Source organism: Drosophila guanche, unplaced genomic scaffold, assembly GCF_900245975.1.
Source record: "Drosophila guanche unplaced genomic scaffold, DGUA_6, whole genome shotgun sequence".
Lineage (NCBI taxonomy): Eukaryota > Metazoa > Arthropoda > Insecta > Diptera > Drosophilidae > Drosophila > Drosophila guanche.
The window spans coordinates 18271823-18294501 of record NW_022995743.1 but is presented as its reverse complement, the minus strand read 5'-3'; the positions used below and the strand labels follow the sequence as shown (position 1 = coordinate 18294501).

Genomic DNA, 22679 nt, shown 5'->3' with positions numbered 1-22679 from the left:
ATTGCCACAGAATTTAATTGAATTTAAGCGACAATGGGCTAACGTCCATATAAGAATACCATAATAGATAGCTTTCAAACTAAGTTAGAAGTTTCTGCATCCATTGGAGAATGAGACGCAAATGTATCGGCACGTCGCGGCTTACAGTTTGCTATGTAGGTTAAAATGTTTTATAAACAATACAACCAAACTTCCTGCGAAAGATTGACATTGTTGCCATTGAGAGTAAGAGTTTCCATAAAGCTAATTTTTATTAATACGCGTTCATGGTCAACCTATCTATGTTCATAGTATGTAAGAGTACAACGAAATATCGTCAGCACGCAAGCTGTCATTAGAGTTAGATCAGGGGAAACTAAATTAATAAGTTAATTGTATTTGCATGAATATGACGACAATAGTATCCAATCTCAATGATGATCATAATGACACTCCGTGAGAAGTTTCCTTTGTCTCGTTTTCGAACGCTCGGCTCCGGTGCCTCACGTTCACATATCAAGTACATAAGTTTGAGTGTTGTACATCGTATGGTGGAACGAAATACGACCTGCTGCGATTACCACTACATCCTAGCACGACTCCTTGTTGCAGTCGACAAAGTTACTGAATTCCGTGGCATTGGGCGGGCCCTCGCTGTACAGATAGGTGACGGGCCAGAGGCGGGCGGCTGCAAAATCGCTGAGACTCTGCAATCCGCCAGGACGAGGTGGATGCTGGCTGTATTCGCTGCTTGCCGCAGTCGCCGGCTGCGGGTGGGGGTGTGAGTGTGGCTGATGCTTTTGCTTCTGCTGCTCCTTGGAACTGGCCAGACCCAGGTGCGAGTGCGTCGGCTGCGTACCGTTCTTGCCGGGATAGTAGCGATCGCTGCATTTGCGCCACTGATCAGACTCGTCGCCCACAAAACACCTGCAAGATGAAGAGTTCAGCGAGAAAGGCAACAGTGTGTGGCCACCCCTTACTTACCAGGGGTAATCGAAGCCCTTGCTGTAGCCACACGGATGATCCGCCTTGCAACAGTAGTCCCAAGACCCAACCTCCGAGCCGTCCGTCTCGCAAGAGTAAAATCCTGTGATCAGATTCTTCTCGCAGGGACTGCTGCGGCGACAAGGTTTACCGGAGACCGCGTAATGGCGCCAGGCCACGTCGCCTTTTGCGAATGAGAAGTAAATTTAGAATAGCCATCGACATGGGCGTGAAGACGGGGAGTGGGAGTTGGCAATTGGCATGCAAATTGCTGGATGGGTTAGTATTCGGGGAAGAGTTGGTTGCTACTTGGATGCGTCTTATCTGTTCGTTGCTTCATGCATTGGGTTGGGGTTGGGTTGGGGTTGGGTTGGGTTGGGTTGGGTTGGTGGTGTTATGTCAGGCAAACAACTGTACATGCTAGCAATCGGTATACACAAAGCATACTCCACTACAAGCTAATTTACAAATGAATATTACAAATACATTGCTAGATCTAGGTTGGGTTATAGTTATAGTTATATAGACTATGTCCCTGGGAACAGTAGCTGGATCTGGGGCCAGCTCAGGTTATTTACACAGTGGTGGAGGTGCAACAGGTTAATAACTTTAGTTTACCAGGTTCCCGGAAAATGTCCATGCGGCGATCGTTGTTCACTCGCGACCCCCCGATCGTGTTCACCTTGTCGCGGCAGGTCCAGTCGAAGGGGTTCCAAGCAAAGAGCCAGAAGTCCCGCTCTTTGGTATGCGTATAGTGCACGTCGAGCTTCAGCTCCGTCTGATCGAGGTCAGAGAGTTCGCAGTTGTGGAAGCTGGCGTGGGAGCTGGCAGGGTTGAGGGATATTTTACTACACCGATCTTCGAGCGTCCCGCCTGCACTCGACTTACCCGTAGCTAAAGGCGTAGCATTTGAAGGGAGAAGTCTCCCGGAATCGTATGCACTCCTTTTTGCAGGCCGTTTCCGTAGGCACTGAAATCACCTTCTTGATGGCCGGTGGGAGGAGCCTGGCGGGGGAGCCATAGCCCAGATAGCACACTGCGATGGGAGGGGACTCCTTACAGGGTGGATCTTTGATTGTCATCGACTCTTTTACTCACGCTTCTTGTGCTTCTCGTCTACGATGGGCTGGATCTCGCATCCATGGCCATAGCTGGCTCGCTCGAAGATGTCGAAGGCCGCGTCCAGGATGAGGTGGCGCTCCTTGTCCATGTCCCGCACGGGCCAGTCACTCAGCTGGCAGTTGTCAATGATCCCCGCATGTCGCTGCTGGCCATAGCGGTACGCAAAGGCGCGACAGGTGAATTTGGTGGAACGAATGCATTCCATTTCGCACTCCCCAACGGACCGCACGGTGAGGGAGTCGCGCACAATAGACTTGAAGAAGCGCGTGGCGTCGATGGCCCGGAAGAAGCACTCTGCAAAGATCATCATCATCAGTAGGCACATTGCGACAATTATTCAAATTAAAACAGAAACCGTTCAATTATTGGATGAGTCGCAAACTTACGCGCGTTTCGCGGATCAGAGATGGCCGTGTTGGCCTTGCTGTTGGGAGCAAGACTGTCGTGGCGACGGGGCGGCTGCCTGCACACATCCATATCGTCCGACATGGAGTATATGTCATAGTCCCGATCTGGCTCAATGTCCACGTAGTAGTCCAGCATGTTGACTGGCCTGTCGCAGAGCATACAATTGTCCCTGCTCGCCTGGTTGTACCGGTAGCTGAACGTGTGGCAGCTAAAACTCGGCCTCTGGTCCGAGCAGAGTCGCTCGCACTCCGTCAGTGTGGGCACATTGTAGGCGTGCCTTATGGCCGTTTTGTGGAGTCGGAAGCCCTCGCTGGTCTTCGCCGAGCATTCTGATGACGTGGAGGAGCACTGTTAATGCACTTGTCAGTCTGGCGGAGGGGAGGGGAGGCTTTCCCTTCCCCTTTCACTTACCATCCGGTCCGGGGCGTCGTGTCCATTGTTGTCTGTAATCGTTGCGCCGCTTTGGATAGTCGTCCTCGTAGCTGGAACCCGGATAACCCAGCACGGAGTTGGACTCACGATGCGGTGCACTTGTACCCAGCTGGAAGTAGTTGAAGTCATGGTCCTTGCGCCGCTGCGACTCGTTCAGACCCCAGTAAGACGTGTGCTTGCTGTTGCTGCCCCCGTAGCTGCCGCCATAGCTGCCCCAGTTCTCCTCACCCCCGATCAGGTACGGCACAAACTTATTGGGCTTCTTGTAGGAGCCAGGACCAGGACCAGGACCTGGACCATGACCTGAACCGGATCCATCGCGATCGAGATAATTGTGCACAGGACGGCTTGGTTCATGCGGGCGATATGGAGAGAAGTCCGGGCCCGGCCTATAGGGCGGTCGGTATTTGTCGATTCGATCTGTTTCGGGTCTTGGTGGCCTGTATGCAGAGCCATCGTATCCAGAACTGCTCGGCAACGTCTCCCAGCGATCAGGCCGCACTGGAAAAAAGCGAGGGGGATCATGCCGATCTACATAGGAGTGATCGCTCCCGAAGCTGCTGGGTGGGGTGTGCCCAAAGTAGCCGGAGCCGGACCCATGTGAGGAGAGCTCGTAGGACGAGGACGAGGACGACGACGAAGACGAAGAAGCGGAGTGCGAGCCATGATACTCGGAGGAGAATGGTCGATGTTCATATGAGCTTCCCGGCTGATGGTCCTGCGACGACCCTCGGTAATGGTCAACTGCTGTGCTAGTTGGTGATGGTGGCCGAAAGTGATTCCTATCCCTGTCGCGATCCCGATCTCCAAATGCGCTGCCACTGCTGCTGGGTCCTGGACCCGTGATGGGCTTCAAGTAAATGGGTTTGCTGCTCAAGGGACCCTTGGAACAGTCCTGGCAGGCATTGCGCCGACAACTGGACGGCGCATTGCGATCCCTCTCGTAGTAGTCATAGTCCGGATGCCGCAGCAGATTAGAGTCCCGCCGATTGGCACTGGAGTAAAGATCCATCTGCGACAATGGCATCTCGACCAGCTCGCAGTCCCCCTGGCCGTGTCCGGAAGGGTCCAGCCTGTAGTTGAAACCCTCGCACATAAATCTCCTCTCAAGGCCGCACTCCCGCATGCACTCCTCGACCCGCTCGCAGGAGATGGAGCGACGCACCCACTGGGGCGCGATCCGCTTCCCCGCCAACACTCGACGGAAGCAGGCTACAATGGAGATAAAGTTCGAGATGGATTTGTATATGGATGTGGAGATGCTGAGGTGAGGCTATTTGCGCAATGGCGACTAAGAAAAACTGTTTAACGCTGAAAGTCAGTGAAGCGCGGACAGAACCCAAGACCGTTGCTGGGAGTGTAGTTGGTTGCTTGCTTCATGTTTCTGCTTTTGTTTCTGTTTCAGTTTCAGTTTCAGCTTCTGTTTCGGGCCGTGTTTTTATACCCGGTACTCGAACAGTTAATAGGGTATATTGTATTTGTGTGGAATAAGGGTTGTACGTAACGCACAGAAGGAAACGTTTCCGACCCCATAAAGGATATATATTCCTGATCAGCATCAATATCCGAGTCGATTGAGCCATGTCTGTCTGTCCGTCCGTCTGTCCGTCCGTCCGTCTTGTTGAGCGCCTGGATCTCAGAGACCATAAAAGCTAGAGCCACCAAATTTTGAATCCAGACATCTGTATGCTCACAGTGTTACAAGTGAATTTAAAAAATGAGCCACTCTCCCTTCCGCCCCCGCAAAAGGTCGAAAACCTTCCTTTCCGTAGGGAATGGCCATATCTATCAGATCACCAAATTGGAATCCGATTGTATCATTATTATAGCCACAATGAAGAAATTAATTTGCAGTGGCTAAACCCACCCTGTCCCGCAGCTTTTGTTGTTCTTTTCACATTCTCTTATTCACACTCTGCTGCTGCTTCACTCGGCCTTTGCCTCTGCCGTCCCTCTGCCTCTGCGTCTGCCGACTTTTAACACACCCCGTCCCGCAGCTTATAATTGTTTTTTTTTTGTGCCTCTGCCTCTGCCGCGAGTCTGCAGTGTGTCGGCGGCGACTAACGGAGCGTGTTGGCGTGAGAAGTGTTGCAGACGTATATGACAGATGGGGAAAAATTTTAAAATTTGACATATAACCGCTAAGGTACAGATGTAGTACTGAGTGACGCGTAAGAAGCGTCTCACACGTCTCTTCTCGTTCTTTTTGGCGGCATCGGCCCCGGCACCAGAACATCCGCTGCCGCTTCAGTAAATTATGTTCGAGTCATGTTTGGTGCCACAGCGGACAGCGAATACCGAACACCGAACACCCATGCACATCATCAGCCTTCGCCACAGATTATCTTCGGGAAAATTGCCAGCCAAGACAACAGCCCAAACACACCACGGCAAAGAACCCAGGCAAACGATGGAAATTATGCAAATTACTTTAATACCCATAACGACTCCAAAAAAATGACATCTGTATGTATGTCTCAAGTGGAATGACCGAGGGGGCACCTACACTTACCTTTGGCGTCCTCCACAATGATAATTGTGCTGCTCAGGTCGCTGTGCCTGGTAGGAATCACAAATTTAGCGCCGCTGTCGTGGACATGCAGTAGGCACAACGACAGGATCACGCTTATATTCAGGTTCAGATGCAGACCGGGAGTCGGCGGCACTCGATTCCTGCTGTGTGGCGGTGACCTCATTGCAAGGAAGACAGACGCCACAGCAGCCTCGATTGAGTTGAATTTATAATTTGGGTCGCTTCTGCGTCGCCCACTGATTGCCGATTACGTAATTAGTAACTGGCGTTCTGGGCCAATTAATTTCTGTGCAATGTCAAATGGTTAGAACAATGAACACGGCGGCATGACCTCTCGCTAGCAGGCAGGACACGGTAGATACGCGAGAACGATTTCGGACTGTTTTGGCGCCCAGACCGACACTCGGCTACGGTGATTCTAAATTCTAAACGCGAATGAACAGCGGCTGTGGTCAAGCTTGGGGTTTTATACCGAGCAAGCGCCGAGCTGAGCTTTTCGCTCGGCTTAACTTTAAACTCTCTTGATCGCGCTCTCGTGATCGCTCTCGGTTGAAGTTTTGCACCACCATGGGATGGGGATTCTTTGGCCCTCTGCGGGAGCTCCATTGCGGGGGAGCTCATGTGTATGAAGCCTTGAATCTCGTTTAATGAGAGTTTTTTGGCAGAAGATGCTTATCTTGGGCGATGCTTTAGATGAAAATACGAGGGTACAGATCGCATAAATGTGATTTGCCCTAGGCAGATCTGCCAGCCGATGCGATGGATGAGACGAGAGCCAAGATGCAGCCAAGCGTTTCCATTTGGACCCGACGACCCCCACCCCAGTCAAGGATGCCATAATATACACCCATACGTACCCGCACCCACACCTATTATAATGTTATATTTAGATTTCAGTAATCTAGCTTAACTGTTACTTGGTTAATGGTTAATGGTTAATGGTTGTGCCCGGGTCTTTTGCCCATATGCGCATATGTACAGCAAGAGCTAAAGGATCCCATGTGAGTATTTCGATGAGCTCAGTAATGGCACTGCAATATGTACAAGTTCGCCGTTTGGGTCTTTTGAAAGATATAATAGAATTTTCCAAACTATTTCTCACTATGTATGGAGCTTTGCAGAAATGGAATCAATCATTTTATATGCTATATGAACCTATGTCCACACATATGTATGTAGATACAAGAGAGCTTGAGCGCATTTCCGTTTCTGAATCAATGTCACTACTGGCTACTGGAATGCACCACAAGTGTGCGGGGGTTCTGTGTTTTTGTGCAATGGCTCTGTGGCTGGATTTGCATACAATGAATGCCAGGGGAGGGAGTTGCATCGCCATTCAAGTGCATGCATTCGGCAATACTCTTTGGCTGCACTGCTCTTGCACAACTCCATGGCATGGCATGGCCATAGCCATAGCCGAAAAATAAAGCCACTGATTTGTAGGAACATTCCTTGGAGCTTCCGCCTGCGAGCAAACTCCAATCTTCAAGTGTGATTTACCATCTGTCCCACGCTGAATAGTGAACTAACTAACCAGCAAACGAACACGCCACCTTAGAGCTGAATCGACAATTAACTACGTTAACGTCATCAAGATTGCCATTTGAACTTGGATTCGCATGGCACTTGGCACATGGCACATGTGTATGGGGATGGTTATGTCACCGCCACCCGCTGCTGCTGTGGTAGAGTTCATGTACTCCACTTCGTCACACTCGGGGAACTCGAAGGGAAGCTGAGCCAAAAGCCTAGACAGAAGTGTTATTTGGTGAAACTTTTGGAGCTATCATAAATCTTCTGTACTTGACAGCTGAATGCCTTCTGTAATGAGAAATGAGATCACTTTATCTCGGCAGTACCAAATTTGTCCAAAGCAAAGAAGAAAGCTTCCGGCTAATACAGCTGTACTTCTTTCTGGTTCCTGTTTTGTTAGAAAGGTATTCCACCTGAGCTGATCTCCTTGTCTAGTATTAACTGTATCCGTATCTCAAATTCAATAGTCAGCCTATTCAATGAGCTTTTGGTTGAGCTTTTGCTTTTTTGTAGAATGCGACTGTGCAAAATATCGAAGCACCCACCCACCGGATGCTACACCAGAGCTGTTGAGGGAAGAATCAAGAGCCGGTGCATTATGCCAGGCTAATGGCTGTATTTTTGTTTGCCCGAATAAAAGCCAAAGAATGTGGGTCATTGAGTGGCTGCTCGGCTGTCTGTCTGTCTGTCTGTCTGTCACCTGTCTGGAGTGGACCACAAAACCAAATGAGTTTTAGTTGTATTTTAGCGCCATGTTAGTTCTACAGTTCACGAGCAGCATATGTTGTAATTGTCAAGTGGCCCGCGTCATTGTCTCTTAAATTGTTAGTTGGAAGCGTACGTTCGAGTGGGTAGGGAATTTGTTTCTGGGACAGTGCGAATCCGAATATTAGTAGGGAAATCAGGCTCAGACAGACCTGCAGGGACATCGATTCACTTACCGTTTAGCTCTTCCATGGGATACCCGAGGCGATCTCTATCCCTGTCTCTGTCGCCCAAAGGTCGCTCTGAAATTGTGCCATGGAGACTCCATTATAGGCCAGAGATCGTTCAGATAAGATTATCATCATTTCGAACTCACTGTTGTTCCCGTTCCTGTTCCCGTTAGCCTGCATGTAGTCATCGGGATTGAAGTAGGTGGCAATGGTCTTGTCATCGTCCAAACTGTATCCCCCATACCCGTCCCCAGGCCGCACTGCGCTGCCATTGCGTCGCACGTAATCGTCGCCGCTGTGTGGAGACTGCAACGGCGGATCGGGTCGATTGGTGTAGTCCGGCCTGGGCTCTCGGTGAGGTTCGTAGCTGGGACTGGGTCGCGGTCCGTACGATTGTGGTGTGGAGCTGACGGTGTCGTACGGCCTAGGTGGGGGAGACGGATAGTCAGGACTAGGAGGCCTGGCTGCGTACTGGGGGCGCTCATCCGAGGACGCGCTCGGAGGTCGCATGGTTGGAGGTGTGTACCGCTCCGGGCTGCCGTAGCTGTAGCCGTTTCCGTATCCCAGCCCGAAGATGGGGCGCGGGGGACCGTGTGGCGTCGGACGCACGCCCTCCTCTTCCAGGGATGGTGGACCATAGTGGGGTCGGTGATAGTGGTCCTCCACCTCGGGGGCGTTGGCCGCGTACCCGCCTGGGATGTAGACATCCTCGTTGGGAGCCGGATAGTTGTTCTCGTAGAGGGCGGGGTATTTGTACAGGGGATACAAGTCGTGCGAGAAGTACAAGCGATCGCCGAGACCAGGGGGCGGCGGCAGTGAGGGTGAGGGTGAGGGACCCGGACCCGGACCCACCGACGGCGTAGAGATCGTGGGTAGCCGCAGCGGCGGCTCGTCCGTGTGCGAAGTGGGGTTGGGGTTCACGACCAGCACTGGAGTGTTGCCCACGTCCAGCGGACGATTGGGCAAGTTCGCTGGGGTTGGTCCGTGGCTGATGGGGCTGGGACCCGATCCGGGGGCAATCGCATTGTCGCTCAGGTCGAAGCAGTTCGTCTTGCGAGTGTATAAATCGAAGTCGGGATCGAAAATCACCCCTCCCGGCCGCCCACCGCCGCCCGAGCCGTACTGCTCCGACGACAACTGACATGTGCCGTTTCCGCGTCGATGCACACTGCATACAAAACAGAAACAGAAACAGAAACAAATTGAGAGGGCCGCAACCAAGACAAGTCGGAGACCAATAGGCTGCGATTGAGTAATGGCAGCGTGTGACAGCTCGAACTCACCCGAATGAGATGGCCTGGCACTTCTCGCCCGCCTGCAGACACTTCTCCTTGCACATCTTCAGCGAGTTGGTGTCTTCGGTGCGGAAGGTCTTCTCAAATGGCAGCATCGCCTCCAGGGCAATCCGCTCGAAGCAGTCTGCCAACGATTCCAATTCAAATAAAAAACACAATCATCCAACAATAGCTGTGCTCAAAAGGTTGCTACTTGCGACCTGCAGTTGGGTAATGGAAATCGAAGTAGTTATGGGAGTAGGAATAGACCCGCACAGTCCCAGACCGAGCAGGCAGGGGAACTCGCATTGCGTCACCAGATAGTTGTGCAGGTTCCACTTGCACTTTCAAGGCCACTACCCAGCGTGGCGGGTGCTACGTTTTGGCTCATCCACTTTATGGTAGGTTAGTTTTATTGACTCTGCAATTGTAGCTTTCCGATTGTTCGCATGTCCGACGGCTTTGTTCTTTATTCAAATTGGAATTGTTTTAGCATTGCGTGCCGCGGGGACGCAGTTGACTGCCACTAACATTCGCCCATCTGCGACCCATAGGTGTTCCTTTCTTCTCCAAATCAGTTGCTGTCAGTGTGCGAGTGTCATGAATAATTCAAAAAGGTCAACACACAAAAAGAGAACAACTCATTCTTGTGGCTTCTGTGGTTTTCAAATTCTCCGTGCTCGATGCTCCACGCCACATGCCACATCTATATGTATGTATGTATGAATGATATTTTGAGGGACGAATTTCAACCGATTGCCTGAATCTCGCTCTTAGTTTCCCCGCAATCCAGGAATAGTCATGTCGAGGTCGTTATGCAGTACGAATGTGAGACTGGGACAGATTTAATGGTGGGGAAGAGTATGGGAGGTGGTCAACACTGTTGTGCAACTTATATCCGATCGCAACTAGATTGTTAAGTATGCTATCTCAACTTTTCCTTCTGGCCGATGCATTTGCACATGCCATATTTAAGGACACTGAACTAAAAGGTTAGTTTATTCCCTGGCCCTGCGAGGCGTCATCGCACTTACCATTGCGTGCGGAAACCAACTGATTATCGACAGTCAGTGCCGCTGTAGAGTGCCAGATGCCGAGGATAATGTAGAGCGCCCAGAGCATCCGAAGTAATCGCCGTCTGAGCTGTTCACCCATTATCCAAATCATGGGGACCCTCCAAATGGTTTAATTTGTGGAACCGCTTTTCCGTATTGCCGTATTCTAGGGATTCACTTGTCTCTTGCGTATTAAGTAATCGTGCTTGGGTTTCTTTTACATTATTATGCGTTTATGGATAGAGAATCGTGCCTGCACCGCACAGCACTGATTGGACGGACCGGAGATGGAGAACTGAAAGGTAAGCAGCCACGCGAGGCGCGTAGAAACCTTCTTCGCTACGATTATTTCTCCTCTTTCTCTCTGGCCTTTCTTTATAGCCGTTGGTGTGGATTTTTATATGTATTTCTTTTCGTGTTGGAGTGTTTCTGGCTTTCGCGTTACGTTTCGCTACTTTTCACATTCTTTCACCGTTAATTATGTTGCCAAAATATGCAGATCATTAAAAAAGATCCCACAGATCGGTTCTGGGAGCGTCTCTGCAGCTTGTTTATGGGCGCAGCTCTGATATAAGTCTGTGGATTCTACGAGTGCGGAAGAGACCAAATCTACATAATTACGCGAAAGAGTTTTGGGGCTGTCTACATGTAACGTCGAGTCGGAGAGAGACATACAGAGTCAATAACCTGGTCAACGAAGCGCTTCGGCTCGGATCGGATCGGTTCGGTTCGAGCTTCCTTGACGATGATGACGCCATGCTGGAAGGTGCCTGTGACCTTTCCACCAATGTTTAAAAGGGAAGAATTATTTAATTATTGGGCATAATAATTAAAAACTAGAATGACAAAGTGCTCATCAATGCGTAAATACAGCATTTGTCGTCATCCGAACCGAACCGAACCGAACCCAACCGAACCGAACCAATCCGAGCCGAGTTGGCCAAAAACACACAAAAAACAAACATACATTTTGTATTTTCAATTGACGACTTCGATGGCTTGAGAAAGAATTTTGATTTTTAATTGGAGACAAGACTGAGTGAATACTTGTAATAAAATATACGAGTGTATGTGTACATATTTACATACATATGTATGTTCATATGTATGTATGTTCATATGTACATATGTATGTAGAATGTCTTAGCCACTTTCTTCGGTGTATTTGGATTTGGGGCAGCTTCTTCAACGAGAAACACGGGCAATCGAAAGCTTCCGTTATGCTTTGACACTGCGAATTTATTTGGCTAATGACTTGAAATTTCTCTCTCTCCCTCGCCCACACGCCCACACGCAGCGCAGTCTACACTCACTAGTGTCAGATTTGCACACAGTTATTTTCTGGGATTGCTTCGCTTTGCATTGGATATCGAATGGATTTTTTGCAACCCGCTTTCAATTCTAATTTTTATTTTCGTCTCGATTCGTTTGGTCTGCTTTCGCTGCGACTCGAACTCTCCGCCGATCCGCACTCGCTAAACAATTGAAACTGAATAAAAATTCTGATTTAGTTGTGTTTGAAACTCATCGACAGAGCAGACACCAAAGCGGCAGCAACGCTGACTGCGCTTGCTGCGCCGAGGCAGAGCCATAGGTATAGGAGCGGCGCTCACAAAGCTTTTGTTGTGTGGAGCATTTAGATTCGAGCTCGTGCTGGCAGTGGAGTTTGGCTCCGCAGATCGTCATCATCATTATCATTATCATCATTAGCATTGCCCATGCTGCGCCCACTTGAGAGATTCCCCCTTCGCTAGGGAGTCGGTCTTCCCTCTTCTTTCCGCCTAATAGCTGGCAATGACTCTCGAAAAACGCTTCGAAATGAAGTTGTAACAAGAGGATCGAAACTGAAAGATAAGCGAAGCTCTAACGTTCTTGTCTTTCGTAAACGCAGAGCACAATATTGTTTCATGACATGCACAGCCTGGAAGAGGGGAAAGAAAGCGATGCCCACACACAAGAGTCTCTCTTCCTATTCTATTTTTATTCCTATCGAGTTTCGAGTTCTTCCTTTACTTCGTCGCATAATATAACTCCTATTGAATGTACCTGGTAATATACATATGTACATAGTGAGCGCACAATTAGAGGTGGAGTTCTTGGTTGCAAGCCGGGAGTTTTTAGGGCAATCCACTCGACGTAGAAGCGCACCCGAAACCGAGATTCTTTCTTTTCCGCTTTGTTAGCCCCACTAAGCGATGTGAAATTTAAATGTAACTGGCCGGACATGCAGTTGGTTGGGGCTTCGTCAGTCGATGCCGAGCAGATGCTTACTGCTCAACCGTTAATTCGTGCGGGTTTTCACCGAAATAGCTTCAAAGGGAACGAACGGGTTGGGGCGGTGTGTAATTGGCGACACCTTTAAGTGTCGACCTTGTCATGCTCGCTGGCGTCGTCTAATTCAGGCCGGGGTTGTTCTTCATCAGCGCGTCGACATCACATCACACCACATCACAGACATTGCCACCGTCTTTGTCAGCGTCTGTGCGCTAGCGTCGCTGTTCGCATAATCGACATCGCCGCTAACGTAGGAGCATAGGAGACTCGGAAGGAGACTCGATTCGGTGGAAAAGCTTAACAAATGAGCTCATGCTCATTCGGGTTCGCAATTCGTTAATTCGCATATCGGGAATTCTTTAGAATTCCGAAGGCGAGGAGCAACAGCTGCCGCTAGTGAGCTGTGTGGCCACTCCCGAAATTTAGGCCCTTTCTCGAGATTGCAAAACAGATGCAGGTAGGCCATTGGCTGACTAGGCAAATGTTGCAAAATAATTGATTTGTGTGAATTTTTCGTGGATGGCGCTGCTCCAAATGCGAGTATCACACGAATGCAGCAGGTAAATCGAGGTTTGTTTGACAACCGAATCCAAAATCAGCAAAATCGCATCAAAATTCATTCAAAATTCATGGGGCGATCGGAGCTTTTGACAAACGCATTCCGCCTTCCAAGTGGGCAGCCATTTGGGACCGGCGCACAGTGGGTCATTTGGATATTGCATCTAGCTAACGTAAAGACTACTAAACGAATAAAGGAATTTTCTTAAAAAAAACAATTGTTGAAGTTCGTTGAAAAATCGTCCAACAAGAAGTCTTCATAATTCAATGGTTCTATGATATCTAGAAGCCTTGCAACATATTGCTAAGGATCAGCTTTGGAGCCCGCTTTTCACCGCTTTTCTGTTGATGTCCCACTGTGGGCCCGGCATTTCAGCGTGTAAATTCAATACGCAGCGCGTGTCTAAAAACATACATATATTGGAGGCAGATACCACTACAAGTGGTTTGATCGTGGGTGGATGGCTGATCCCCAGGAACCGTCAAGTAGGTGGCCGACTGGGGCTAATTCATGTCATGTAATACTTATCGATTGGGTAAACGGTTTTTGCCAGAGCTCATACATTTTGCCAATACGCGTTTGACAGTTGTGGGCCAGCAGGAAGCCTTTGCTGAGCGACATTCGTCAAAAAATGTATAGGGTGTGCGGGAGTTCTCCTGCAAATTCGTTGGCTTCTGCAAGCTAATCTCCTATCATGTAAGCCTCGACTGTACATCCATCATACATACACTTGTATGTATTAATGTACACATGTACATACATAAGTATTAAAATTAGATAATAATCCGGTTTTCGTTTACTATGAACGAATCAATTAAGCCGATTGACCGCACACCATGAATCAACCTGTGCAATAAAACAGCACTACTTAGTCAGCTAATGCTGATTTGCCTTGGGGTAATTTCTCTCACGCATAGAAGAAAGAAGTTCCGATTGAATAGTTTACGAATCTGGAAGTGCTTTTCGGATTTGAATAATTGGTATGTACATACATACATACATACAAATGTACATACATAGTCAAACTTTTTGAAGCTCTGAGTTCCCCTGAAACTGGCCTCTCTTCTCGTTTTATATCTTGGGGCCAGCTTTTGTGATGTAGGATCATATGTATGTATGGACAGAAAATAGACAGCAACACTTGCTGCCACAGCTGTTTGACCACCAAGCCACAGCCCCACAATGACCGAGTCCCAGTCCCAGTTCAACATCGAGTTCGCAGCATTGGGTGTTCCACATTCGCAGTGCAACTCAAAAACTCGCTCAGCAGGAAGTATTTGCATTCGCCACTCCAGGAGTCACTTGAGTCCACAGAAAGCGAAAGTAATCATCCAGAGCAGTGCGATTCGCCGCCGCAAGAGCCGCTGCGGCGGCTTATTGTCTCGCTATAGGCACGCACGGGCCAGGGGTGGTGGGTTCCACAGCGTATTTATCACAACAAATATCCATTATGCAATTGGCCATGTCCAAAACGAGTAATTTGCGGCAAATGCAGCAATATCCGAGGGTGGGCTGGGGCAGGATGGGGATGGTTGCCCGTTGCGCCCTCAGACGTAAAAAGACACACTAGCCTACATATGTACATATGTACATGCATCTGCATATATATGTACATATGCATGTGCATACATACGTACATATGTGCAGACATACCTAAATACAGGAACAGAATGGGAACTACAAATTGAAGCGAACGAACACCTGTTAAAATCGTGTGAGGCATTACTCGATTAGCGCTGTTACCGTTAAGTAATTGCCTGAAATGCGTTTTATTGCAAATAACCGTTATCTTATGTGAAGCGCGTCTGGTACGTGTTTTGTGATTTGATATTGTCAACATATCCATATGTTTATACATACATATGTACATATGTATGTACATACACATTTGCTCTTTCTCTCTCCTGTAATTTCCATGCTGACCCATATAAATTGACACCAGTGCGACCCCGAAGCGGCAACCATAGTTACATACATAAACATACATAAACGTAAATCCATATGCACATACATACATACATATGTAACTGTAACATTCGAGGTCGTACGCTCAAGATGTTTTCAACCTGATATACATATGTAGAAGGGACTGGACTGGAATTAGTGTGACAACTTCGATTCGCCGTTGTTTTGAAGGCCGTTAATTCAGTGCTGCCATCTTCAGATGGCATGCTAAGACCCTAACCAGTAGTCCAATGGTGATGTCTGTGCTACTTGACCGTTCACTTGGAATGAATTCCCCCCATCCCATTCCCTTCTCTGTTACTTCGGCCACATTGTTACGATTATGAAATTAATTTAATTTGTACCATATTACACAAAACATCACCGAGCTACAACTACAAAATCATTGTTTCTGCCGGTGACAGTCAAAGTTCGATTGCCTGCGTCATCCGACTGTAGCTTCATAGCTTTATCGTATGCCAGCAAGTGAAGCATGGACAGACGAGTAGATGTCAGCCCAACGCTGTCCTAACCCGAGTAAACAGAAGCGGTTAGAAGAGTCAAAAAGGTATATGTATGTACATACATGCATACAAACATAAATATATGTACATATGTATGAACATACATATCTGTAAGTTTGAAAATTGTTAACAGTCGTCCACTTTTGCTGTTTTGTGTCTTGCGCATGAGCCCCCGTCCCGTCACGTTTGCCTTGCGCAGCGCAGTCGCCGCCGCCTGTGGCTCAACTCGACTCGACTCGGCTTGCTGTGGCTGCATTGGGGTAAGAGTATAAAACAGATGGGTCGCCAGCCTGTGGTTATCAGTCAGCGGCAGGCGTGGACAGTGCTTCGGTTTTCGCCATTACACTAGTATTTCCAGTGGAGAAGAGAAGAGTTCGTGATTTAATTTGACCAAAAATGTCCACCCTGAAAGCATTAGTAAGTGTTCAAAACGGAAAGGATCAAGTGCTAAAAGTGATTACAAAAAGTGGTTAGATATGCTGATGTACATGTGGATGTACTATATATGTACATACATACATATGCATATACAGAGTTTTGATAATCAAAATTAAGACTGGAAGAAAATATCCAAATTCCAGGCTGCAGTTCATTCACATTCACCCATTCCTTAACATATTTCAGATAATTTTCGCCCTATTGGCCGTAGCTTACAGTGCGCCCAGCCCAGGCTTCTTCGGCAAACAGTGAGTAGCTCTACTAAAAATATACTCGTACCCCAGAAATAACCAGCGTTACGGCAGTGAGATAAATATTAAAAATGTATTCGATTATTAAGCAATCAAGCGCAGAACTGATTAGCCGTGATCACAGCAACACAATCAACGTTGAACTTAGTCCGCTACGAGTCACTTTCTGCCGCATTGGAATTTCCCAGGCTCCGATTGACACTTTATTCATTATAATGCACACATAATTGCTTGACTTAATTGCAAATTCAGAGCATTGATCGTCGTGGTTGTTGTTGCTGTCTGCTGCCGCCTGCTGCCAAGTGACAATCGACCATTACCCATTGCGATCAGCTGGGTTCAAGCAACTGAAGTAGAGTTGACTACAATATCTAATTAGCTAATACTTACTGGAAGCGACGACCACTGCCAAATGCAGACAGCTCAGTCAAGTCTATCCTCCCAGCTCTTCGACTTCACTGGATTTCACTTTCATTGGTTTCCCAATTCGCCTCAATTCAATTCGCAGTGAACATCACACGATCCACGTTCCATACAAGGTCCACACGGTGCACCACCATCATGTGCAGAAGATTCATGTGCCCGTGGTGAAACACGTGCCCATTTACAAAGAGGTTCCTGTGCACCACGTCCACCACGAGGAGATCCCAGTGCCCGTTCATCATGTCCACCACGAGGAGGTGCCAGTTCATCATGTCTACGAGGATCACCACGACTACCACAAGGGCTGGAGCTCAGCGCACCATGGACATGGCTGGATATAGGGCGTATGCATGGCAAATACAACCCAGCTCGACGAAGCCCATTCATCCAAGAAATCCAAGGCAAGCCTCCAGACTGTAAATATTGTACAATTCCTAAGTTAATGATTGTTAATAAACTGAATTCGATTGTATTTGGCCAGTTCGTGTCAGTATCAGTCCCATGCAAGTTTATAAGTAGCCGTTGTACTTGACCTTGGGCGGCGTCTAAAGGCGGCAATTAACCCGGAGTTTTGCAAGAACGACTTTCACAAAGCACTCACCCAACCAGCTCCAAGCTCTATCTGAGGTCAACCGCCAGCCAGCCAACGCTTGGTCTGCCCAACGCGACACGACGCGAGTTGTAAGCCAAAGGGCGTGGCACGCTACATTCCGGTTGTATGACAACGAATGCCACTGCGCACAAATACTACCAGTTCCTAGTTCTCCCTCCTTTCAAGCGATATTAAAACAGGCGAATGTGAGGAATGTTGCCTAATTTTGTTCCATTCACTTCCCAAGTTTGGTTGCCTGGTGGAGGAAAACAAGACTTCAAAGCTCGGATTATTTTACCAACATGCATTTTATTCGGCACCAACAACAGAATTGAGAACTTAGGGAGAAGCGTTAGGAGAGGCTGCGGAGAACGGATATAGAAAAGAAACGATAGAGACGAGGGGATCCTCGTCTTCCTGGTCGCTCTAGTGGCAGTAGGGGAAGTTGGGGCACTCGTGCGGGGAGACTCCGGCTGGGTAAAGCCGCTCTGTCCAGCCGGGCAGCGGAGGAGCCGCCACAGGAGCGCCAGCGTGTCCAGCATTCACGTCGCAGTACGGATAGTTGGGGCAGGTCTGGGGATTGACGCCGGCGGGATACTTGTCTCCACCTGCTGCAGGAGCAGGTGGCGCATTCCAAGAAGGCTGGCTGTTTGTGTTCCACGTTTGCGGTTGCGGCTGCCATTGGGGTTGCGGCTGCCATTGGGGCTGCGGCTGCCATTGGGTTTGCGGCTGCCATTGGGGTTGCGGCTGCCAATGATTCTGGGGTGCTCCCCACTGCGATTTGGGGCTGTGCAGTCGCTCATTATCACAGATTGGGAAGCCGGGGCAGTCCTGTGGATTCACGCCGGCTGGATACTGCGCAGCAGGTTGGTGCTGGGGCTTGGCCAGAGCCAAAGCCAGGCAAGAGGCGAACAGCTGAATGAGAGCCGAGATGATTGATTGCTTCTTGGAAGAGGAGGCTTCGATCCACTTACCAGCTTGAAAAACATGGGGACGGATGTGTGGGTTGGTTGGTACGGCTTTGGCTCTCGAGAAATAATCCTTAACCAAATTGGACTATGAGACGATATCTTAAACTTCCAATTAGGTTCCGTTCCTGGTCAGCGCTGCACTGTTGCTGCGGTGAGTAGCAACCAGGCTTATATAGTGGATGCTGGTGGAGGCTAGAACCGAGTCGAGTCTGGTCTTACTCGCAGTCTCAGTCTCTCGGTCTGATTCGGTTTCACTTTCATTGGCGGCTCGCAGCCGCAGTGGCAGCGGCACCAGCAATTGCTGGCGATGTGGTTGTTGCTTTTGTAGTTGACTGATCTCGCGCATATTTTACTTGATTGGCCCAACAGATTATTATGAGTCTTTGTTGCAGAGCGCGAACAAACAAATCGAACGGGGCCGGCTGGAGGTACATATATATGTACATACGTTTATGTAAGTATCGCTGGATCGAGGGACGGACATGAGTGCAGAATTCAGGTACTATGCTTAAGCTCTCACCTCACTATGCGAACATGCATGTGTATGTACATATGTGCATACACATTTATGTACGAATATCAAGTAACAGACATGCCGTCATTAGCAATGAACTAAGCCCCCGACTTGCAGTTTGGCCAAAAAGAAATCTCTGGTTTGGTTTTGTATTTTGACAACTGCGCGTTGGCGTTTGGCCAATTTTCATTTTTCAATTCCCATTTGCCAGTCGCTGTTAGTTTTTCTAGTTATTTGCCGGCCCTTGTCCCGCTTCTGCCCATGTTAGGATCAGTTCGTGAATCACTTTATTCGGAGCATTCGGATAGGATCGTGTAAGAGGCCATCGCCTTGGCATGCCACATGCTGCAGACGCCTGCCTGCCTTCCTGCCCGGAAGGCATTGCCAGCAGCCCATGTCATTGAAAACTGGTTTCGGAGCAGCGAACTTGCACTAGATCTTACTCTCAATGCACAATACACATTTTCGAGAGGTGGCACTTCTACTATTTTAGGAGTGGGCGATATGGTTGCTATACTCTATATTGTACCAATAAATGTACATGTGTACGTGCATATGCAAATGTCCTGTAGATGCGGTTCGCCAAGATGACATGAATAAATACTTAGTTTCTCGGTCCTTAAACATTATCTGTGATTCCATCCCTAGTTTTGCTTCCTTTCCCCTTTGGCAGTTGTGACTTCCAGAACCCGTTATACTGGCGGCTTTGAAGTCGATTTTTACCCCACAAACGCATTTGCACCGCAGCACTGCGACACTGGAACCGCGGAACTGGAGGTGGAACAACTTACGCACCAACGACTTCCTGGGCTGGATACGTCACAGAGACACAGGCGATGCTGTTCCTTGCAAAATTCAATTACATGGCATGGAAATCGCAGTGCCACACAAATTATGAGCTAATCAGGCAGCACCGTGGCAGCAGGTCGCCACACGACACACGGGCACATAAATATGTACATATGTGCATGAACACGTTATATAGGCGGACGGGGACGGACGAGCGTGCCCAATTGTAGGCACCGGTGCAACAGATTTAGTTTAATTCTTATAATTTGTGCTTGCCGCCAGCCATGGCCAGGAATTTGCGCGGGCGCGGCCAGTCCAGTTCAGTCTAGGCCCGTCCCGCCATCCCTCGACGACTTGTAGGTGGGGTGGTTGTCGGTGTCGCCAGCCTGCCTAATGCGCTGTGGTAAGTTGCGCCAGTCGATCGATCTCGTTAGCCTTGATCAATGGCCCGGAAAAAATGGAATAGAGAACAAATAAAAGCCAGCGAAATTCAAATGGTTGACCGTTTGCAAAGTGCAGTCTTTGTGTCCAGTCCCTGGCGCGGCACAAACCTCGCTGGACCAGAAGCGTACATGTGTTTGTTTTCGAGCTTGAAAATTGATATTGGATGGTGGTGATCTGGTTATATCGCGACTGTTTTCAAGTTTTCGTTTTTTGTCACACGGCGCCTTTTTAATTATTATGCCATTAGTTGTCGCCTTATTTTCTCAAGATATTAATTATCTATTTCCTTCTATGCTGACAGCTCCGATTCGAGCACGGGGTGTGGTGCAAGCCTTATGCATGCGTGGGTGGTCACTTTATTCAAAAAAAATAGAGAAGGCACCTGGAAGAAGTTTTAGACGCGACTTTCTACATTGTAGTCATTCCAATATCTTCATTTTAACGTTTTTCTTTTAAATTCGGCCTAACAGAAGTAAATCTTTCAAATGATCTTACCAACAAATTTTTAAATAAGTAGACTAAAAAGCAAACCATGTAAAAACGTTGCTCAACTCGCTCCTAAAACTGATACTGGCGATAGTTTAGGAGCTCGATGCAGCCGCAGCTTCGACTTTTCTGTCGACCACTTCATCAGTTTCCATAGCTACAACCTCGGTAGCTTCAGTCTCCGTTGCTCCTATTTCCGTCACCGTTGCTGCACTTTGGGTATTGTGTTTGTCCTCAGCCTCCTCGTTATCAGTGTCATTCAAGGGCACGTCTTGTAGCAGAGCCCGGCGCGTCAATTCCTCATTGTCTAGAAGATGTGAGTTTTGTTAAGGAATCTGTTTTACAACAAAACAGGAAATATAATGGTTTTGGTACCAGAGTCGAAATCCTCTGAAGAATCGCTGCCGGAGCTATCGATGCGATTTTTTGACGTTGGTGTTTGCTGATTTAGTGAGAGACGAGGAGCAACTGGTCGCTTCTTGCGCGCTGGATTCAAGGCATTGCAAAAGGCACAACGAAATGAAGTGTAAACATATTCATCCTCCGGCAGCATACCTATTATCGGCGCAAACAAAATTTGACATTAGAGTTCCGCACTTAGCAAATCAAATCAGTTCTCACCGTTATGGCCATCGCACTCTTTGCAGATCATGCCGTAGCGAATCGGAGTGTCTCCTACAATAAAGTCTACGATACGGTCTACTGCGCTGCGTGACCGGTTCTGATCGATCACGGGAAAAGGCGTACGCCGACGCATTTCCTGCACTGCGCCCACATTCGAAGAGGCTGACGTCATCGATAGTATCGAGCTGTTAAGATTGTTGTTGTTTACGTTGCGGTTGCGGTAGACACTGCTGTATGGAGTCAACGATAACTGATGCGCGCTGGCTCCTGACAATCTTGCTGCAGGCTGAGACGTGCGCTGGGGCTGGGTTACAGTGGAACGACTAAACGACTGGTTTAGCTTCTTGTCGCCAAAGCGTTCCAGGAGATTCACTGCCACCTGTAAAAGAAAAGAGCGGTAAGCCCAGCTAATTTACATACATATACAAATGACAATACCTTGTAGGTCTCTTTGTCCATGACCTGCTCCAATATCTTTTTCTTCTTCTCCTTCAGCTGGCCCAGCTTATCGCCATTTTTGTTAAGCTTGCGCTGAAAGTACCACGTAAACATCTGTCTCATTGAAACGATGCTAGAGTGAAAAAAGCAGAGATTTGTTTTAGCGCGTCGTTTCAGTGAGATCATCACCATGTGATGTATGTGATGCTTACTCACATAATGGGGAACAGGAGCAGCGGCACCAAGTACACGATGCGCTCTTTCCATGTCGGTGGGAAATAAAAGCAACACCATAGTCCAAAGCCGACTATGTATGCCCCAATTGTGATGCCAAGAAAGTTTGTGACGAAGCTCCGCTTCCTCTCTTGCGTATTGATCATGTATTTCTCCAAGTCTTTGATCTGTACCTGCAGTCCCTCCAGAACCTCCTCCGTCGATTTTTCCTTCTATAATTAGAACCATGGGCCGTCCTATTATAAAATTCTTGCAAAATGTTTTATTTTTTGGTAAATACGCACCCGAAATTTCGACAAAACGAATCCCATCTTGACGCTTTCGAAATAAACTAGAAGGTGGTCAAACTGAGAACATTTATTTTTATTTTTGATATTCCTTAAATTTATTTGTTGTTTGTTAGTAATATCGATTTATCGATAGAATATACCGAACTACTATCAAAAACTTACCAAAGTATACAACAAAATACCGTAAGTCTTAAATCATATTATATTCGCTAGAACTATAAATTAATCCGCTTCATCAATCAATACCACAAGATTGGCTGGTTTTCACGACTCCTTTTTATTATATTGGCTACAAAATAAAGTCAACCAACAAAAGATATGCTTAAAATGTGGTTGATGTGGTTCTCAGGTAGCTTTCAGTTTCTTATTTTACTTTGTGAGCATTTGTGAAAACTGAATAAGAAGTAAAGAACTCATGAAATAAGAAATGGATCCAGGCAGGATCCAGGACAATCAACGTCCAAAACATTGCGTAAACCTATGAACATATGTATTTATCTCTGTGGGAGAGAAACATGAAAGGTCGTTTTTCTACAGATGTGAGTATTATAATATATCTAAATAGTGCATGTGTATGGAAACACATCTAACACACATTCTGCAGATGGAAAAGGCAATCAGAATTCTTT

The 22679-nt window shown here is 47.9% G+C and overlaps 3 protein-coding genes across 5 annotated transcripts; 1 reads left to right on the top strand and 2 right to left on the bottom strand.

Annotated features, from left to right (window-relative positions):
• Positions 1–232: 232 nt before the first annotated feature.
• On the bottom strand, positions 233–22178 carry LOC117581462. Of its 3 annotated transcripts, XM_034268704.1 has the most exons (14): positions 22045–22178; positions 21743–21972; positions 21527–21659; positions 21086–21467; positions 20840–21019; positions 20605–20771; positions 5438–5648; positions 2905–4137; positions 2472–2822; positions 2062–2379; positions 1852–1999; positions 1582–1787; positions 964–1147; positions 233–906 (listed from the first exon to the last, which is right to left on the bottom strand). In XM_034268704.1, the coding sequence occupies exons 1-14, from the start codon at positions 22069–22071 to the stop codon at positions 570–572; spliced, it is 4107 nt and encodes a 1368-aa protein (XP_034124595.1). In that variant the 5' UTR covers positions 22072–22178; the 3' UTR covers positions 233–569. The 3 variants fall into 3 exon arrangements, with proteins under 3 accessions (XP_034124595.1, XP_034124575.1, XP_034124584.1); XM_034268684.1 differs by lacking the exons at positions 5438–5648; positions 20605–20771; positions 20840–21019; ... (2 more) ...; positions 21743–21972; positions 22045–22178 and adding exons at positions 7933–7998; positions 8073–9094; positions 9210–9345; positions 10235–10864; positions 11569–11733; XM_034268693.1 differs by lacking the exons at positions 5438–5648; positions 20605–20771; positions 20840–21019; ... (2 more) ...; positions 21743–21972; positions 22045–22178 and adding exons at positions 7933–7998; positions 8073–9094; positions 9210–9345; positions 10235–10840; positions 11569–11733.
• Positions 15817–17140, top strand: LOC117581483 (histidine-rich glycoprotein). Its single transcript, XM_034268729.1, has 3 exons — positions 15817–15973; positions 16181–16242; positions 16754–17140. Exons 1-3 carry the CDS (start codon positions 15953–15955, stop codon positions 17007–17009), a joined length of 339 nt encoding a protein of 112 aa, XP_034124620.1. The 5' UTR covers positions 15817–15952; the 3' UTR covers positions 17010–17140.
• Positions 17550–18373, bottom strand: LOC117581476 (pleckstrin homology-like domain family A member 1). The gene is made up of 2 exons (XM_034268717.1): positions 18235–18373; positions 17550–18175 (listed from the first exon to the last, which is right to left on the bottom strand). Exons 1-2 carry the CDS (start codon positions 18247–18249, stop codon positions 17687–17689), a joined length of 504 nt encoding a protein of 167 aa, XP_034124608.1. The 5' UTR covers positions 18250–18373; the 3' UTR covers positions 17550–17686.
• Positions 22179–22679: the final 501 nt, after the last annotated feature.